General features: G+C 40.8%; 1 protein-coding gene across 1 annotated transcript in view; it reads left to right on the forward strand.

Annotated features, from left to right (window-relative positions):
• Nucleotides 1-3,926: 3,926 nt before the first annotated feature.
• LOC125483793 (cytosolic phospholipase A2 zeta-like) overlaps nt 3,927-15,800 on the forward strand; it is a 96,437-nt gene continuing 84,563 nt past the window's right edge. Inside the window, exons 1-3 of the mRNA XM_048600477.1 lie at nt 3,927-4,209; nt 8,497-8,731; nt 13,615-13,687. Of these exons, the coding sequence (XP_048456434.1) occupies nt 8,633-8,731; nt 13,615-13,687 (172 nt within the window). The 5' untranslated portion in view covers nt 3,927-4,209; nt 8,497-8,632. The remainder of the gene's footprint in view (nt 4,210-8,496; nt 8,732-13,614; nt 13,688-15,800) is intronic.

Raw genomic sequence — 15,800 nt, forward strand, 5'->3', positions numbered from 1 at the left:
GGCCAGATCTATCTGAGTCTCCTAAGGGAAGCAAGGAATAAAATACAGCTCTGACCATCATTATCCAGTTCATTCAGGTTATGGAGGGTTTCTATGATGATTTCTCTTTTGGAAAGCTTATGGATGCTTTTGAAACTGATGTTCTCTTTGACGGTGCTGTGGAGGCAGGTTTGATCAAGGCATCAAAGATGCTCAAGTGGCTCTAAGATGTGTGCGGGTGGAATGGGTTTCAGTTCAGTTCATGGGGCATTGGTGGCATTTGTGGGCTTGAAAAGAGCTGTTCCAGTGGGGCAGGCTTAAATCAATATCCTTGGGAGTCAAATAATGAGGATTTGAAACAAATTAGTTGGGAGGGAGGATTTAGGAGAGAGGATATGTCAGCTTACAAAGCAGAAGGATATGTCAGTAATGTAGAGCACCTTTTTGGATAACAGTAACGATACCCAGAGTGGGACAGGAAAGGACAGAACAACAGTAAATAGGGTAAAAAGTGGAAAAGAGATTAAAAAGTGATATAATATTCAAAAGAAAATAATGAATTAATGGCACAAAAATAAGTTAGTGGAAGGATTACAGAAATAGTTACACAAAGATTAAAACTGGGAATTAATTACTCTGGGATATGTGACTTCCAAAAGGTTGAGTAGAAAGGAAAGGGTTGGTACAAGATGGAATATGTACTGTCGCAAGAAACGATCTTGGCTTACGCTTATCTGATCGTAGGTATTCCGTGATGATGATGATGATGGGCTTGTTCATGAGGTTTCCAGAGGCCGTACCATTGAAAAAGATAACAACAAAATTTGCAATTGAGGAGTTAGTCTAGGTTTCCTTTTCAGTTTAGTAAAAAGTAATTCAATCTGACCAGAGGTCAAATTTCATTTCAGGAGGTTATGTATAATTTAAGAATGAAGTCATCTGTTCATCAGCTGTAGTCAAAAGATGCTTTTTTTAAAAAAATTCATGCAGAGGATGTGGGCATCATTGGCTAGGCCAGCATTTATCGCCCATCCCTAGTTACCCTTGAGAAGGCGGTGTTAAGCTGCCTCCTTGAACCACTGTAATCTATTCGGTGTAGATAGACCCACATTGCTGTTAGGCAGAGAGTTCTAGGATTTTGACCCAGGAAAGATGATATTTTTCATACTCGTCAACGTGAATATACTGTATCCAAAAGGAAACTCTGAGGTGAACTGCAGACAAAGTCAGAGGGTGACAAGTGAAATTGTTGAAAAGGTACTCTGACTGTGAGCAGACAGTAGGTATAAGGCAAATGATAGACCCTGCAGATGGTCTCTCTTCCACCTGATCAGGCTAAAAGTTGTACACTTGACTTTGGAGGCATTTTTTGGATAACTGTCTGTGCCAGGAACCATCCCAGCCAAAGCAGCATAGTCAAGTACAGGAATACGTGCAGCCATCAGTTAAGTAGATTGGCACTGAAGCTTCTCTTACAGCAGCAGGTTCCTTATTCTGTGGTTTAAAGGTCCTTGATCAACTTGGACAGCTACTGAGAAAAAGCCAGTGTGTAAGAAAGGTGGGTGAGGTTGTTGGGTGCCAGCTGCTTGAGGGGTACGGGTGCCAGGTTATTCAATCCTTCCTTGTTACTGATTCCAGGAATGAGAAACTTCATTCTTGTAAATCACCAGTGCATCTTTCCTATAGTGTGGCACCAACAACTATACACGTGCCAGCTAAATGATAAATGACTTGTGCAAGTTCAACAAAACCTCCCTGCTCTTGAACTCTTAAACCCCTAATAACAAATCTGAGAATGCTGTATGGGTTATGAAATGCTCTCTCACTTGTCCTGCCACCTTCAATGATCTGTGTACATGTACACACCCTGGCCCTTCTGCTCCTTCACCCCCTTTAGAATTGTATCCCCTATTTTCTATTGTCTTTCAATTTTTTTAAACCAAAGTGCATCACCTCATTGTTCTCTTCATTGAAATTCATCTGCTACCTCTCTGCCCACTCCTCCATTTTGTTAATGGCCTTTTCGACTCCAACACCAACCTCCCCATAGTTGATAATTCTTCAAAGTTTACTGACATCTACAAGCTTTGAAATTGCCCCCTGTAAACCAAGATCCAGATAAAGCAGCTCAAGAATGTTGTGATCTCTGTGTCTTTCATACTGTATCCTAGTTAATATCTGGGGAGTCCCAACTCTTATTGCTCTGTTGTTTTTGCACTTGGAAGTGTGCCTATACATTGGCTCCTCTGACTAGCTCCTACTATTTCAGGTCAACTGTTCACACCTAGCAGTGTGGCTGCTCATTTTTTGCTTCTGAGCTTAATTCATATAACTTAATTTGAGTTCCAACAGCTGTGAGACCCCTTCAAATCCTCAACATGTTTTTAATAGCCCAACTGGCCCATCCTTGATCTTGATCCTGATTCTTGTCTTGAAACATCCAGTGAAAAGTTAGGTACCAATGAACATGCTGTGGGTTATGGATTGATTAGAAGCTGAATGGGCTGACTACACAAATTCTGTAGTTGTCAGTTCAAGTGAGAGGCTGTGAGTTCTGTGTCACCTCTTGTTTCCCCAAAGCCTGTTCACAAGGCACAAGTCAGGAATGTGATGGAATACTCCCTGCCTGTGTGGATAACTGCAGCAGCAAAGACACTGAAGAAGTCCAACAGCTAGAACAAAGAAGCCTTCTTGATTACCATTCACCCCCTGTGCCACTGACACACTGCAGCAGCTCACCAAGTCTCTTTTAACCTGAAATCAGGGCAGCAGATATAAGAAGAAAAGCTAAATTGCACTCAAAACATTAACTCAGTTTCTCTCTCCACAGATGCTGCCAGACTTGCAGAGTTCCTCCAGCACTTTTATCCAGGGGCAGCAGATGCATAGGGAACACTGCCACCTGCAAGTTGGAACTATGTTGCTCCTTTGGTTTCGCTGGATTAAAGTCCTGAACTCCTCACAATGGCATTGTGGCTGTGCTTACACCACATGAACTGCAGTGGTTCAAGAGGTGGCTCAACACCGCTTTCTCAAGGACAGTTAGGGGTTTGCTTAGTATGCAGCACTATCATCCCATGAAAGAATACAAAACAAAAATGCAAATCAGCTTTAGGGCTTCAATATTTAACGCTTCAGTTTTCTGACTACAAATATTCTCTTGGTTGTTACTTACCGGGCTTTTAAAATTGTTTGCAAAAATATTCATAGTGACATAACCATTCACAGTCAGTTGTTACAGAATTCAGGGTTGTGTGACTTGCATTGCAGTGCAGTCAGACATGCAAAGTATGTGCAATAGCAAAATATTGCTTTTGTTGGAAATCGGGAATAAAAACAGAAATTGCTGGAAATACTTATCCAGTCTGACAACACCTGTATAAAAAGAAACAGTTAACTTTTCAGGTTATGACCTTTGTCAGAAGGTCAGCTGAAGTTCACAAATCATAAGCGTGACCTCTGTTTCTCCCACCACAGGCACTGCCAGATTTTGAGTATTTTTAGCATTTTCTGTTTTTATAGAAAGCAAATCAGTTCTTTTGAAGGTGAGTTGTGTTGTATGTTTCCATTAAAGTCAGGTTTATAAGGTAGCATATTTACATGTTTCAAAGGCTTTCATGGTGCTAGATCTCTGCATTTATCCGTTTTGCTTGATTTATTTTTTCGTCTTATTCTTAGGACACCACTCCTTGTTGTGCTCCAGTAGTCTTGTATCTCCTCACTGTTTCCATTGTTTAGGTGAATTGTTCAGTGCTAAATGACTGATCACGCATGTCCCAATAGAACTACAGCTTGTCTTGACTCAATGATCACCTCTACATTCCAACCCACCTACCTTTCAGGGTGACTGAGTAGCGTTGAGTGTGTGGATGTTTTGTTAATGACGTGCATTGTTTGATTAAAGACTAAGAGCCCATACTCGCAGCACATCCCAATAGCACTGAAAGTAATCCTTGAACCTGATACATTTATTGTCAGTCTGTGGTGCAGTTAGTTGGAGTTTTCAGCTGGTAACCAAAAGATTGGTGATTTGAGACGATCCAGAGATGAAACACCCACTGTTGAGGAAGTTCATTATTGTCTGGTGGTTCATATCGCAGGAAACTGGGGTTCAATTTCCCAGCGGGGATAAATCGTTTTCCGTGGTTAGCTGTGGAAGATGAGGTCAGTTTTTACTGCAGGAACTGGAATGCATCATCAACTCCAGGAATAACAGTTTAATTTGATTTTGTAAGTTTCCTTTTAAGATTGGTTACAGTGTCCTTTCAGACCTGGTTCTTTAAGTTAAACAGTTGAATTGTTCACGAGAGTGCTCTATAGAAAGTCAGCCAGGGCACTGGGTCAGTCGCTAGGAGATAGAGACCTCTGATACTATTGTGAATGTAACTGCTATCAAGATTTGTTTTCCTTTGGCATGGATCCATATGACGTCCTAGACATTTTTGTTTTCTCTAATTAAGTGCACTGTGGCTAGCTCTAGAGACTCGGTAGCTACCCCAATTGAAATAATGAACTTGGCGTGTGAAGGGGATCAGACCTGCACCATGTTTGATCTGCTATTCACTGCCTTACACCGAGGAACTTCCTGAGTATGTTCGTTTTCCTGAAGAAAAGTTGTATTTGTATTGTGGAAACTTTCGTTCCCATTGAGCTAGTAAGATATCTGACAGTTGAAAGGACAAAACAGTACAGTACAGATGCAAGTCCTTCAGCCTGCCATGTCTGTGACGACCATGCTGCCATTCTAAACTAATCCCATCTACCTGAATATGGCCTGTATCCTTCTATTCCCTGGATGTTCATGTGTCTGTCTAAATGCCTCTTAAACATTGACTCCCTAGTATTTTGTTTCCACTCCAAGAAAAAGAGTCAGACTTACCCACCTTATCCATGCCTCTCATAATCTTATATACTTCAATTAGGTCACCCCTATGTCTCCAAAACTCTATTGAAAACAATCTACGTTTGTCCAACCTGTCCATAAAGCTACTACACTCCAATCCAGGCAACATCCTGGTAAACCTCTTTTGCATCCTCTCCAAAGCCAACTATGCACTACTGTACTTTGGGGATAGTTTTAAAATATGTGAAATATTTGCTATTAAACTCTCCAAAGAAAGACAGTATCTTTCACATTTAATAAAAGTTTGATGCTTTTCAGTAACATTGTAAACTGCTTTTATACTTGCATTGCCTTGTCGGTACTTTTCAAATCAAATTAATATTTCATTAAATTTAAAGGATAGTCAAAACTAGATATTCACTTTTCATTTAAACAAGATTTATTAATCATAAAGTGATTTGTCCCCTGTGGCTGCAATTGTTTCTGTGCTAAAATGGACACGTAAAATCCAATTTGGTATAGAATCTCCAGATGTTGTTACCCTGTCTGAAATATTGGTTTGGAGATTCCATTGTCATCTGCCTTGGTTAGTCAAACCATTAAATGTTGAGGTTTACAGCATGGAAGAAGGCCATTCAGCCCATTATGTTTTGAGCAGCAGACAACAACTCATTCAACCTAATCTTGACTTTATGTTGCTTTGAATGGATTACCACAACCAAACTGAGTAGTTAAAATAAATATTCCCATTTATCTTTCACCGTGCCATTATCGTATTCAAATCCACACATTGTAGTGCTCAAAGTTGTTAGCACAAATCCTTTCATGAGTGGTCCAGTATTCTGGATATGTTTTTCATCGTAATAGATTAGATGAAAGTTATAAATTGGAGGAACGTTAATTTTGAAGGTATTAGGCAATAACTTTCAAAAGTTGACTGGGGACGGATGTTCGCAGGTAAAGGGACAGCTGGAAAATGAGAAGGCTTCAAAAATGAGACAATGAGAGTCCAGAGACAGTAAGTTCCTGTTAGGGTGAAGGGCAAAGCTGGTAGATGTAGGGAATGCTGGATGACAAGAGAAATTGAGGTTTTGGTCAAGAATGAGAAGGAAGCATATGTCAGGTATGGACAGCAATCAAGTGAATCTCTAGAAGAGTATAAAGGCAGTAGGAGTATACTTAATAGGGAAATCAGGAGGGCAAAAAAGGGGACATGAGATAGCTTGGCAAATAGGGTTAAGGAGAATCCAAAGGGATTCTACTAATACATTTAAGGATGAAAGGGTAACCGGAGAGAGAATAGTGCCCCTTAAAGATCAGCAATGGCCGTCTATATATGGAACTGCAGGAGATGGGGGAGGTACTAAATGAGTATTTTGCATAAGTGTTTACTGTGGAGAAGGTTATGGAAGATAGAGAACATGGGGAAAGAAATAGCGACATCTTAAAAAATGTCCATATCACAGAGGAGGTGAACGTCTTAAAATACCATGAAGATGGATAAATCCCCGGGACCCGATCAGGTGTACCCTAGCTAGGGAAGTGATTGCTGGGCCCCTTGCTGAGATATTTGTATCATCAGTAGCCACAGGCGAGGTGCCGGAAGATTAGGGGTTGGCTAACATGGTGCCACTATTTAAGAAAGGTGGTAAGGAAAAGCCAGGGAACTTTAGACAGGCGAGCCTGACATCAGTGGTGGGCAAGTTGTTGGAGGGACTACTGAGGGACAGGATTGACGTGTACTTGGAAAGGCAAGGACTGATTAGGGATAGTCTACATGGCGTTGCATGTGGGAAATTGTGTCTCACTAACTTGATTGTGTTTTTTGATGAGGGCAGAGCGGTGGACGTGATTTGTATGGACTTCACTAAGGAGTTCCACAAGGTTCTGCATGGTAGACTGGTTAGCAAGGTGAGATCTCATGGAATACAGGGAGAACTAGCTATTTAGATACAGAACTGGCTGGAAGGTAGAAGACAGAGGGTGGTGGTGGAGGTTTACTTTTCAGACTGGAGGCCTGTGGCCAATGGTGTGCCACAGGATCGGTGCTGGGTCCACTGCTTTTCATCATTTATGTAAATGATTTGGATGTGAATACAGGAGGTATGGTTAGTAAGTTTGCAGATGACACCAAAATTGGAGGTGTCATGGTTACCTCGGAGCACAATGGAATCTTAATCAGAAAGTCGATGGGCTGAGGAGTAGCAGATGGAATTCAATTTAGATATGTATGAGGTGCTCCAATTTGGAAAGGCAAACCAAGGCAGGACTTCTATCCTTAATGGTAAGGGGTGTTGATGGACAAAGAGACCTTAGAGTGTAAGTTCATAATTCCTTCAAAGTGGAGCCACAAGTAGATAGGATAGTGAAGAAGGCTTTTGGTATTCTTGCCTTTATTGGTCAGTGTATTGAGCATAGAAGTTGGGTTGGTCACGTTGTGGCTGTATAGGATGTGAGTTAGGCCACTTTTGGAATACTGCATTCAATTCTCACTGCTATAGAAAGGGTGTTGTGAAACATGAAAGGATTCAGAAAAGATTTACAATGATGTTGCCAGGTTTGGAGGGCTTGAGTTGTAGGGAGACGCTGATTAGGCTGTGGGTTATTTTCCCTGGAGAGTCTGTTGCTGAGGGGTGACCTTATTAGAGGTTTATAACACTATAAGGGGCATGGATAGGGTGAATAGCCTCTCTGGGTTGGGGCTGTCCAAAACTAGAGGGCATGGGTTTAAGGTGAGAGGAGAAGATTGAAAAGGGACTTAAGGGGCAACCTTTTCACACAGGGTAGTGCGTGTATGGAATGAGCTGCCAGAGGAAGTGGTGGAGCCTGGTACAATTACAGCATTTAAAAGGAATCTAGATTCTTATATGAATAAGAGAGGTTTAGAGGGAAATGGGCCAAATGCTGGCAAATGAGACTAGATTAATTTATGAATGAGTTGGACTGAAGTGTTTGCTTCTGTGCTTGTACAACTCTGACAAATGCTTGGGCATTCTGAAGATAATTCCTAGTGCATGTGGGCTCACGGGTACAAAATTGGAATTTCTTTTGATGAGGTTAATATTAAAAAAATCCAAATATGACTGGAGTCCAACAATGGAAGTTGGACTCGATTATTGGGGTGAAATAAGCAATTTCTGACTAGTTTCATACTATGCTTCACATGTCATGAGAATAGTTGGCATAAAATTTGAAATATTTCCTATTCCTCAATATGATCCACACAAAAGTAACTTCACTGAAAGGGTCTAGGCCCGAAACATCAGCCTTCCTGCTCCTATGATGCTGCATGGCCTGCTGTGTTCATCCAGCTCTACACCTTGTTACCTTGGATCTTCCAGCATCTGCAGTTCCTACTATCACTGAAAGTGTATTCTGTTTAGTTTGATGCGTGCTAGCATACATGAAATAGAACCCAAACAAGATTCCTTAATGCAACGAGAAATTTTTTTAAATTAGACAGGAAGTGAACAAAAATTCCTTTTCGAAACACCTCTGCAGTTGTTTCATAGTGTCTTGTACCACCAGATATGTGTTGGAACACAAATACAAACACTCGAGAATAATGGGATTTTCATTTAGCAGTAGAAAAAGTAGTTAAATAGAGATGTTTAATTTGTATTAGTGAACATTCTTACTCCATAATTCTTTACTATATTACATTTGTTCAACAGTTTAGCTCCTCCACTTGCGGATTAAAAAGTGGACTTGAACAGTTATATTGCACTCAACTGCTAACAGGGACAAATGGACTACAATTAAAAACTCAGGCTGAGTGAAACAAGTAGAACAACACTTGTGAATTCCACAATGTTCATGAGAGTGTCAACACGAATTCTCCCATGTGTGGTCAGTGTTCTGTTTAACACAGAAGGTACACCAAGAAAAGCTACACCAAAGTCTTTTAAGGTACTGTAACTTTGAAATTTAACTCAAATTGCATACACTGTATTTTGTTGTCTTTTGGTTCCATCTGTTAGATATAATCACACTTTAAATTTTTACAGGTTAGAGCTCTTTGTGTTCAGTACATGGTGCTTGGTAAGAAGGCTGCCTTAGACCAGTGTCCTTTTTGCACAACATGACTCTCCAGTCCACTGTGAATGTGGCCTCCTGGAATACATACAAATAATGGATTAAAGGATAACTAGCTCTCAGTTTGATAGAGACAATAAAGCAATATATAACATTCCCGTTTCCTAAAAATGTAATGCCTCTATCACTGTAACTATTCAGTCATTAACGTTTCTAAACTAAAGAGGATTATCAATCAACTTTTCTTAAGAAACAAACGAGGTTTTTTGCAGTCTTTTATCACATCTGTTCTTTTCTAAAAATATAAATCGTTGTATTACTCAGGTGGTAAGAATATTGTCTTCCAACTTGTAGATTTAGCTTCCACTTTCCTTCGTGGTGAGTTGGAATACTATAGAGGCAATGTTGATCTGGTGTTTTAGGAGCCTTTGATAATTGTTTTTTGCGGTTATTGCTTGTGTCTGATTTTCCAGCTCAAGAGTACAGTACCACTGAATTTGGACTCTGTTCCTTCTTATTTGTATACCACCTTCTGTCTCAATTATGAATAATCTTGGAACCTCAGCAAAACAAAAAAAAAATCTGGTTCAGTAATATCCTTTCCTCCTGCAACTACTTCCTTACCTGGTCTAGCCTTCATGTAATTTCAGCCCCACAGCAATGTTGTTGACCCCTCCAGCCCAAAAGCACTACAATTTGGCTGGAACACTTACAATCTTCAACATGCTGATCCCTCCAGTGTTGATTGTAGACCTGAGTTTGGCTGACCAGTCCTGACCCCCATCCTGATTAGAGTACAGATTATTCGAAAAACGCAGTCCAGACAGCTTGATCAGTTCGCAGTTGTTCTAAACGTCACTGCTATTGTTTGGTGATAATACAGCAGCAGCTGGCCCCAGACAAAGGTTTGAATGACTTTCCTATAACTAGCTGCTCCCAGACAATTTGGGCCAGATTTGGTTTTATTATATTAAAATTGGTCTTCCCCCCAGTTCAGAGCTTCAGTCTATCTTTGTCCTTTTCCATAACAATCTAAAATCTTGCTGTATTGTGGTCACTATCATTGAACTGTTCCTCCACTGACACTTCTGTTGTTTACCTGCCTTCATTCGCTAAAATTAGAAAGTTCTATATACTGGCTTAAAAATCTCCTGAATATATCTGAAGAATTCCGCCCCTATAAGCCTTTCACATTTTTTCTATCCCAGTTAATCTTGGGAAGTTAAAACCCTTACTAATATTACAATTCTCTGAGATTTGCCTGCATTATCTGTCCCTCAATCTCTCCCTGACTGTTCGTTTGAAGGTCTATTGTACAATCCCAGCAATGTGTTTACACTTTTTTTGTTTTTAAGTTCTACCCATATGGCCTAATTTGAGGAGCCTTCTAAGATCCCATCCTTCCTTATTACAGTAACTGACTCGTTAATTAAGATTGAGACACCACCTCTCTTACACCTGCCCCACCTTACCTAAAGTTTTGGCACCATGGAAGATTGTGTTGCTGGTCCTGTCCCTCCCTCAACCATCTCTCCACAGTAGCAATGATCTCACGTCTCCATGTGTTAATCAATACCCTTAATTCATCTGCCTTACAAAACCCCTTGCATTAAAATAGACACTATCGAGATTCGCCATGTTCTCTTATGTTATAATCTGACTGTATATGTCTTGCAGATGACTTGATTCTTTCTCTCTATAATTGCTTGTGCATTGTTTTCTATTGAATCTCCACTCGGTATATCCCACTCCACTGTCAAATAATTTTAAACCATCACTAACAGCGCTAGCAGAGTTAACATTAAGCCTGCTATGATTCTTTGGAACTTCTGATATTGTTTTTTTTTCCCCTCCTCTATGATTGTGTATCATTCTGTATTGAATCATTCCTGTTGAAAAAAAGCCAGAACCTTTCCTTAATGCAGCTTTAAAGTGGAGGAAAGTAACTTGCTCATTATTATTCAATCAGCTGTCTGTTTGTCAGCCTTATCGAATTGTAGTGGAATTCCTTTTGAAGTTAGCTAATGCTGCAACTGGCTCAAACTCTTGCTCCGTCTCCTGTTGGTTTTACAGCCACAAGGTCTTCTGATTTCTCACTGTTTCACCTGTTCATTTTGTGGTCTCTAATTTCTCGCTCTCTGTTCTCCCCCACCCCAAACCCCACCACTCCAATACTGGTTTTATGCTGTCAAGCCAATACTACCTGCAATTTTGATTTTATTGATGCACAGACCTCCAAGGTCCACATGTAGCATTGACTTCTGAAACCGGAATTCAGTGTGTCAGCATGCCATCGCTGCAAAAAGAACTTTGGAACAGCTGGGCAGCTTAGAGGGAATGCTGCCCTGAACTCCTTTGTTCCACACATCGGTGACTTGGCCTTTCCACAAGCTTTCCAGATTGACCAAGATAGATGGCGTTTTCTTCTGCCTGTGACTTGATGAAGTCATTCACAGGCTCGACACTTCCTTTTCTCTGTTTTGATTTTTTTTTTCCTTCTGTCACTGTTTCGCTGCATCAGCTCTGCTGCCTTTCTCTCGGCTTAACTGAAGGCTAGATGTTTGAGCAGCCAGCGTTTTCATCTGTCCGCTCCTGGCTTAATGTGCTCTGGCAGTGTCTTCAGCCTACACTTGTGAGCTTGCTCTTTGCAATTAGCACTCTCTACTTCAGGGTGTACAGACCCTAAGTTAATTATTCTTTAAACTTGCATTTTGTGGCTGTAATTTTCAGTCTTGTTAAGAAGTGTCAAGCTTACCAAGGTTCTGTCTATGGCTTCAAGATTTATCTGGTACATTGATTTATTTGTGGCTAGAGACTGATGCATAACCTTTCAGAAATTGTGTCAAAATGAGTTCCTGCTGTCAGCATCAGTAAGGTCCTAGCTGTTAAATAAATGTAATCGTTTGTCAGCTGTCCACAGAAGAATTTGTTCACCCTCTTCTTTGCTTGTGCCTTTTAGAGCACCACAGAATATCAATGTGCACTTCTGCTTAAACTTCTTAAGGTGCCGTTATGATGACATCAACTTCCAAATTTATTGTGATTCATTGCTGAGCCAGTCAACATTCCATTTAGTTGTTTTCACACAACATACTCGGCTTTTCATTTTCTACATCTGGAGTACTAATTTAGGTCAATTTTTCCCAATCAGCATTAAGTTAATTTGAAATGTTCTCTTGTTTACTCCAAGATGTTCACAGTCACCATGTTGCATCTTCTATTGACTTCTGGTCCCCGTATGTTAGAAATAATCACACTTTAGACATTATAAGGTTACAGCTCTTTGTGTTTAATACAGTGTGCCATGCTGCCTGGTAAGAAGACTGCATTAGGCCTGTATACTGTTGGATATCATGTGGTTGACTCCTGCTGCCACAAGCCAAGCCATTCCATTCCAGTGCAGTTATAAGAATGGCATCTACCCAGCAATATGGAGAATTGCCCCCGTATGTCAAGTGCACAAAAAGATGACTTGCCGTTCTGGTCACAGTATGGATAAGGCTGGCCCAATTTCCTTTCTAGTCAAAGACTGTTGATAGTGGAGACTCAACTATGGTAATGTCATTGAATGTCAAGGGCTAATGGCTGGATTCTGTGTTGTTGGAAATGATCATTGCCTGGCACTTCACAGAATCATAGAATTGTTACAGTACAGAAGGATGCTATTCAGCCCATTATGCCAGCAACAGCTCTTCAGATGAGCTCTTCAAAATTCTGTGGTGCAGATGTTACTTGCCAGCTATTAGTCTAAGCCTGGATATTGTCCAGGGCCTGCTGGACTGCTTCATTATCTGGGGAGTTGCAAATGGTGCTGAATGTTGTGAACTCATCATCAACAACACACCTATATCTGACCTTCTATAGGAGGGATGGTAATTAATGAAGCAACTGAAGATGCTTGGACCTCGAACACTAACCTGAGGAACTCCTGCAGAGCTGTCCTGGAACTGAGATGACTGACCCCTCAAAGCCTGTCCACCATTTGCAAGGCACAAGTCAGATGTGTACTTGATGATTTTTGCTCCAGCACTTTGCAGAAGCTTGCTATCACCCAGAAATTTGCAGCCTACTTGATTGGCATCTGATCTAGCACCTTCAACATTCACTCCTTGCATCGTTAATCCGCAGCTGCAACAATATGTACCATCTACAAGATGAAGTATAACAACTCACCAAGGTTCCTTTGACAGCACTTTCCAAAACTACAACCTCTACTTCCGAGAAGGACATGGGTAACAAGTACGTGGGAGCACCAAAACTGCAAGTGCCCCTTCAAGCAAAACACTACAGCCTATGTTGTGTTCCTTTGCTCTTGCTGGATCAATATCCTGGGAGTTACCAACACTCTGCATTATCTCCACGACATGGATTTCAGTGGTTCAAGAAGGCAACTCACTATCATTTTCTCAAGGACTATAAATAAATGCTGGCCTGGCCATCAATACATTCCCTTGCAAGAATAAAAATAGATCTGGATCTTATTGTATTATTTAGTCAGTAGTTCAAACAAAGTGCTGGAGAAACTCATCAGGTCTGGCAGCATCTATGGAGAGACAAATTAACATTCTTTTACAAAAGCACCAACTTCTATGCGATTGAACAGGAAATAGTTCTGTGCATTGAGTGTGATTAAGTTGTTTGGAATTAAAGGTGTCGCATATGGATTGATAATTTTCTGTATCACTGACTCCTTTAATTGGCATCAACTTCATCAAATTGGCATGACTTTGGGCAGTAACACTGCTTTCCTTTTTCAGAAAGAGCATCATCCTTATTATGACTTATCTGTGAAAATTCTACGAGCAAAGAATATTGTTGGAGGAGATTTCTGTAAGTAATTACCTGTCTGTCTAAAGTATTTGTAACCTTGCTGTTACTTTCAGAGGTTGTGTGCTATATTTGAAACAAACGATAGGAATACTTCGGACTCCCACCACTGCTGACTCGCTGCTTCCCATAGTGGCTGGTGTTGTATAACATAATTACATTTGTTTATTTAAATGTTCTTGTTCTCTTGGATAGTTCTGTGCTGGCAGTTGGTATCTAATTTAACTGTAGCTACTTTAGCCTAGCAATTCACCTTGCTTCAGAATTTGTATGACCTGAGACCATGAGATCATAATATTGTATACTGTTCTTTGGGATTATCAGACTTTGAATGCTTGACTACTTTCATAGCATTTAAAACTAGCATAGCCCATTCTTGTTTGCACAGAGAAGTCCTTTCTCACTACCATTACTTAATAAAGCCAGCCACAGTAAACAGCAATGGAGACTAACATGAATAATACCTAATTCTTGCATGCAGTGAATCTCCAAATGAATGTGCCGGTATTATTTGGAGGTATACTAGGTGTGTATTTTCATTTTGTAAAGATGCTATTTATGATTTTCATCATCTTAATATGGTATGCACAAACATATTTCTTGTCCAGAAGTAGGTCCAGTCGTATCCTTTTCATTTAAGTTTGAATAAATGGCTGTGACGGGTCTCTATGAATTTAAAAAAAAAGAGTTGTTACCTCGCAGTGCCCAATCTCTTCCTCCTCACCAGTATTACTCCCTCTGCTGTGCCCCAGAAATTCTGTATAAATACCTCAATACCGTTATGAAAATCTCAACTAAGTATAGAAAAGGCATTGGATGGCAGAGAGTCCCCGGAGTCTCATTGCAAAAATAATGGTGGAATTCATTATGTAGTGACATTATTGTGCTCAGTTCTTTTTGGTATTTCCCACTTACCAGTACCAGGAAAGCCTGCGCATATAGTGATGGTGAGGTATCAACTTCACTGGGACCCACTGACTCACCACCTCTCCTGATAGCATTCATTCGCTGAAAATCAAAAACTGGGTACCACACAGATGAAACACAAATGAAGTCGGAGCAGCAATGCACACAGCCCTGTCATTTAGTCCATAATAGAAGCCATCACTTTCCCCACACACAAAAACTACACTGTTAACCTTACAAACCCATGTGTGTTTAATGTGTTTTCTCAATTCTTTTATGGGTGCTCCAGTGTGCTGCTCTCCTTTACTGTGCTGGAGACAGGCTGTTGAGCCTGATGCCCCTTTTCCTGGGATGGCATAGATTGGCATCCTGTGGTTGAGCTCCCTGGCACAGAGGTGATCTTCTGTATGATGGCATCTGTTGCAAGTATTTGGAGACATTGTTGTCAGTTGGCAGAGAGGCAGAGCAGAGGCTGTTCCAGGACACTTTGAGGAATCCCCCTAATGGTTACAGCAGATGTTCATCCACTGCAGTGATTCATTTACCTCCCTATGCTTTCCTGAGAGGAACAAGCACCTGGCAGCAACTCCAGGCATCACCTTCTTCCCTGCTCCTTGGTTGTGGATACTGGGGATTAAATACAAGGTGATGAAATGCAGGTCAGCACATACGTTATCCTATCTATGACTGGATGGGTTTGGCCCTCTATTATTGCCCTAGTCTCTCATTGAAGTGAGCCCCACGTTCTGAAGCACCGGAGATTTCAGTTTCCTGGAGCAATATGTCATGGAGGCAACCAGGGAGCAGGCTGTCCTGGATGTAGTAGTGGGTAATGAGGCAGATTTAATAAATGACCCAGGAGTAAAAGATCCCCAAGGAAGTAGTGATGATAACATCATAGAATTTACAATTCAGTTTGAGAATGAGAAACTTGTGTTTAACTTAAAGGGAATTACATTGAAATGTGGATACAGTTAGCTAGACTGGACTGGGCAGATAGATTAGCAGGAATGACAGTAAGCAAGTAGTGGCAGACATTTAAGGAGATAATCACGACTCTCAGCAAAAGTTCAGCCCCTACACTGGCTGAAGTTACCATGAAGGGCTGTCCTTCTCATCTTCTCCCCTCGCCTGTGTCATTGTGACCCTCAAGTTAAATCACCACCAGTTATGTGTCTCTAATGAAAGTACAGTCCTATGGTCTGGTAAG

Source organism: Rhincodon typus, chromosome 8 (assembly GCF_021869965.1).
Source record: "Rhincodon typus isolate 14 chromosome 8, sRhiTyp1.1, whole genome shotgun sequence".
Classification (NCBI taxonomy): Eukaryota; Metazoa; Chordata; class Chondrichthyes; order Orectolobiformes; family Rhincodontidae; genus Rhincodon; species Rhincodon typus.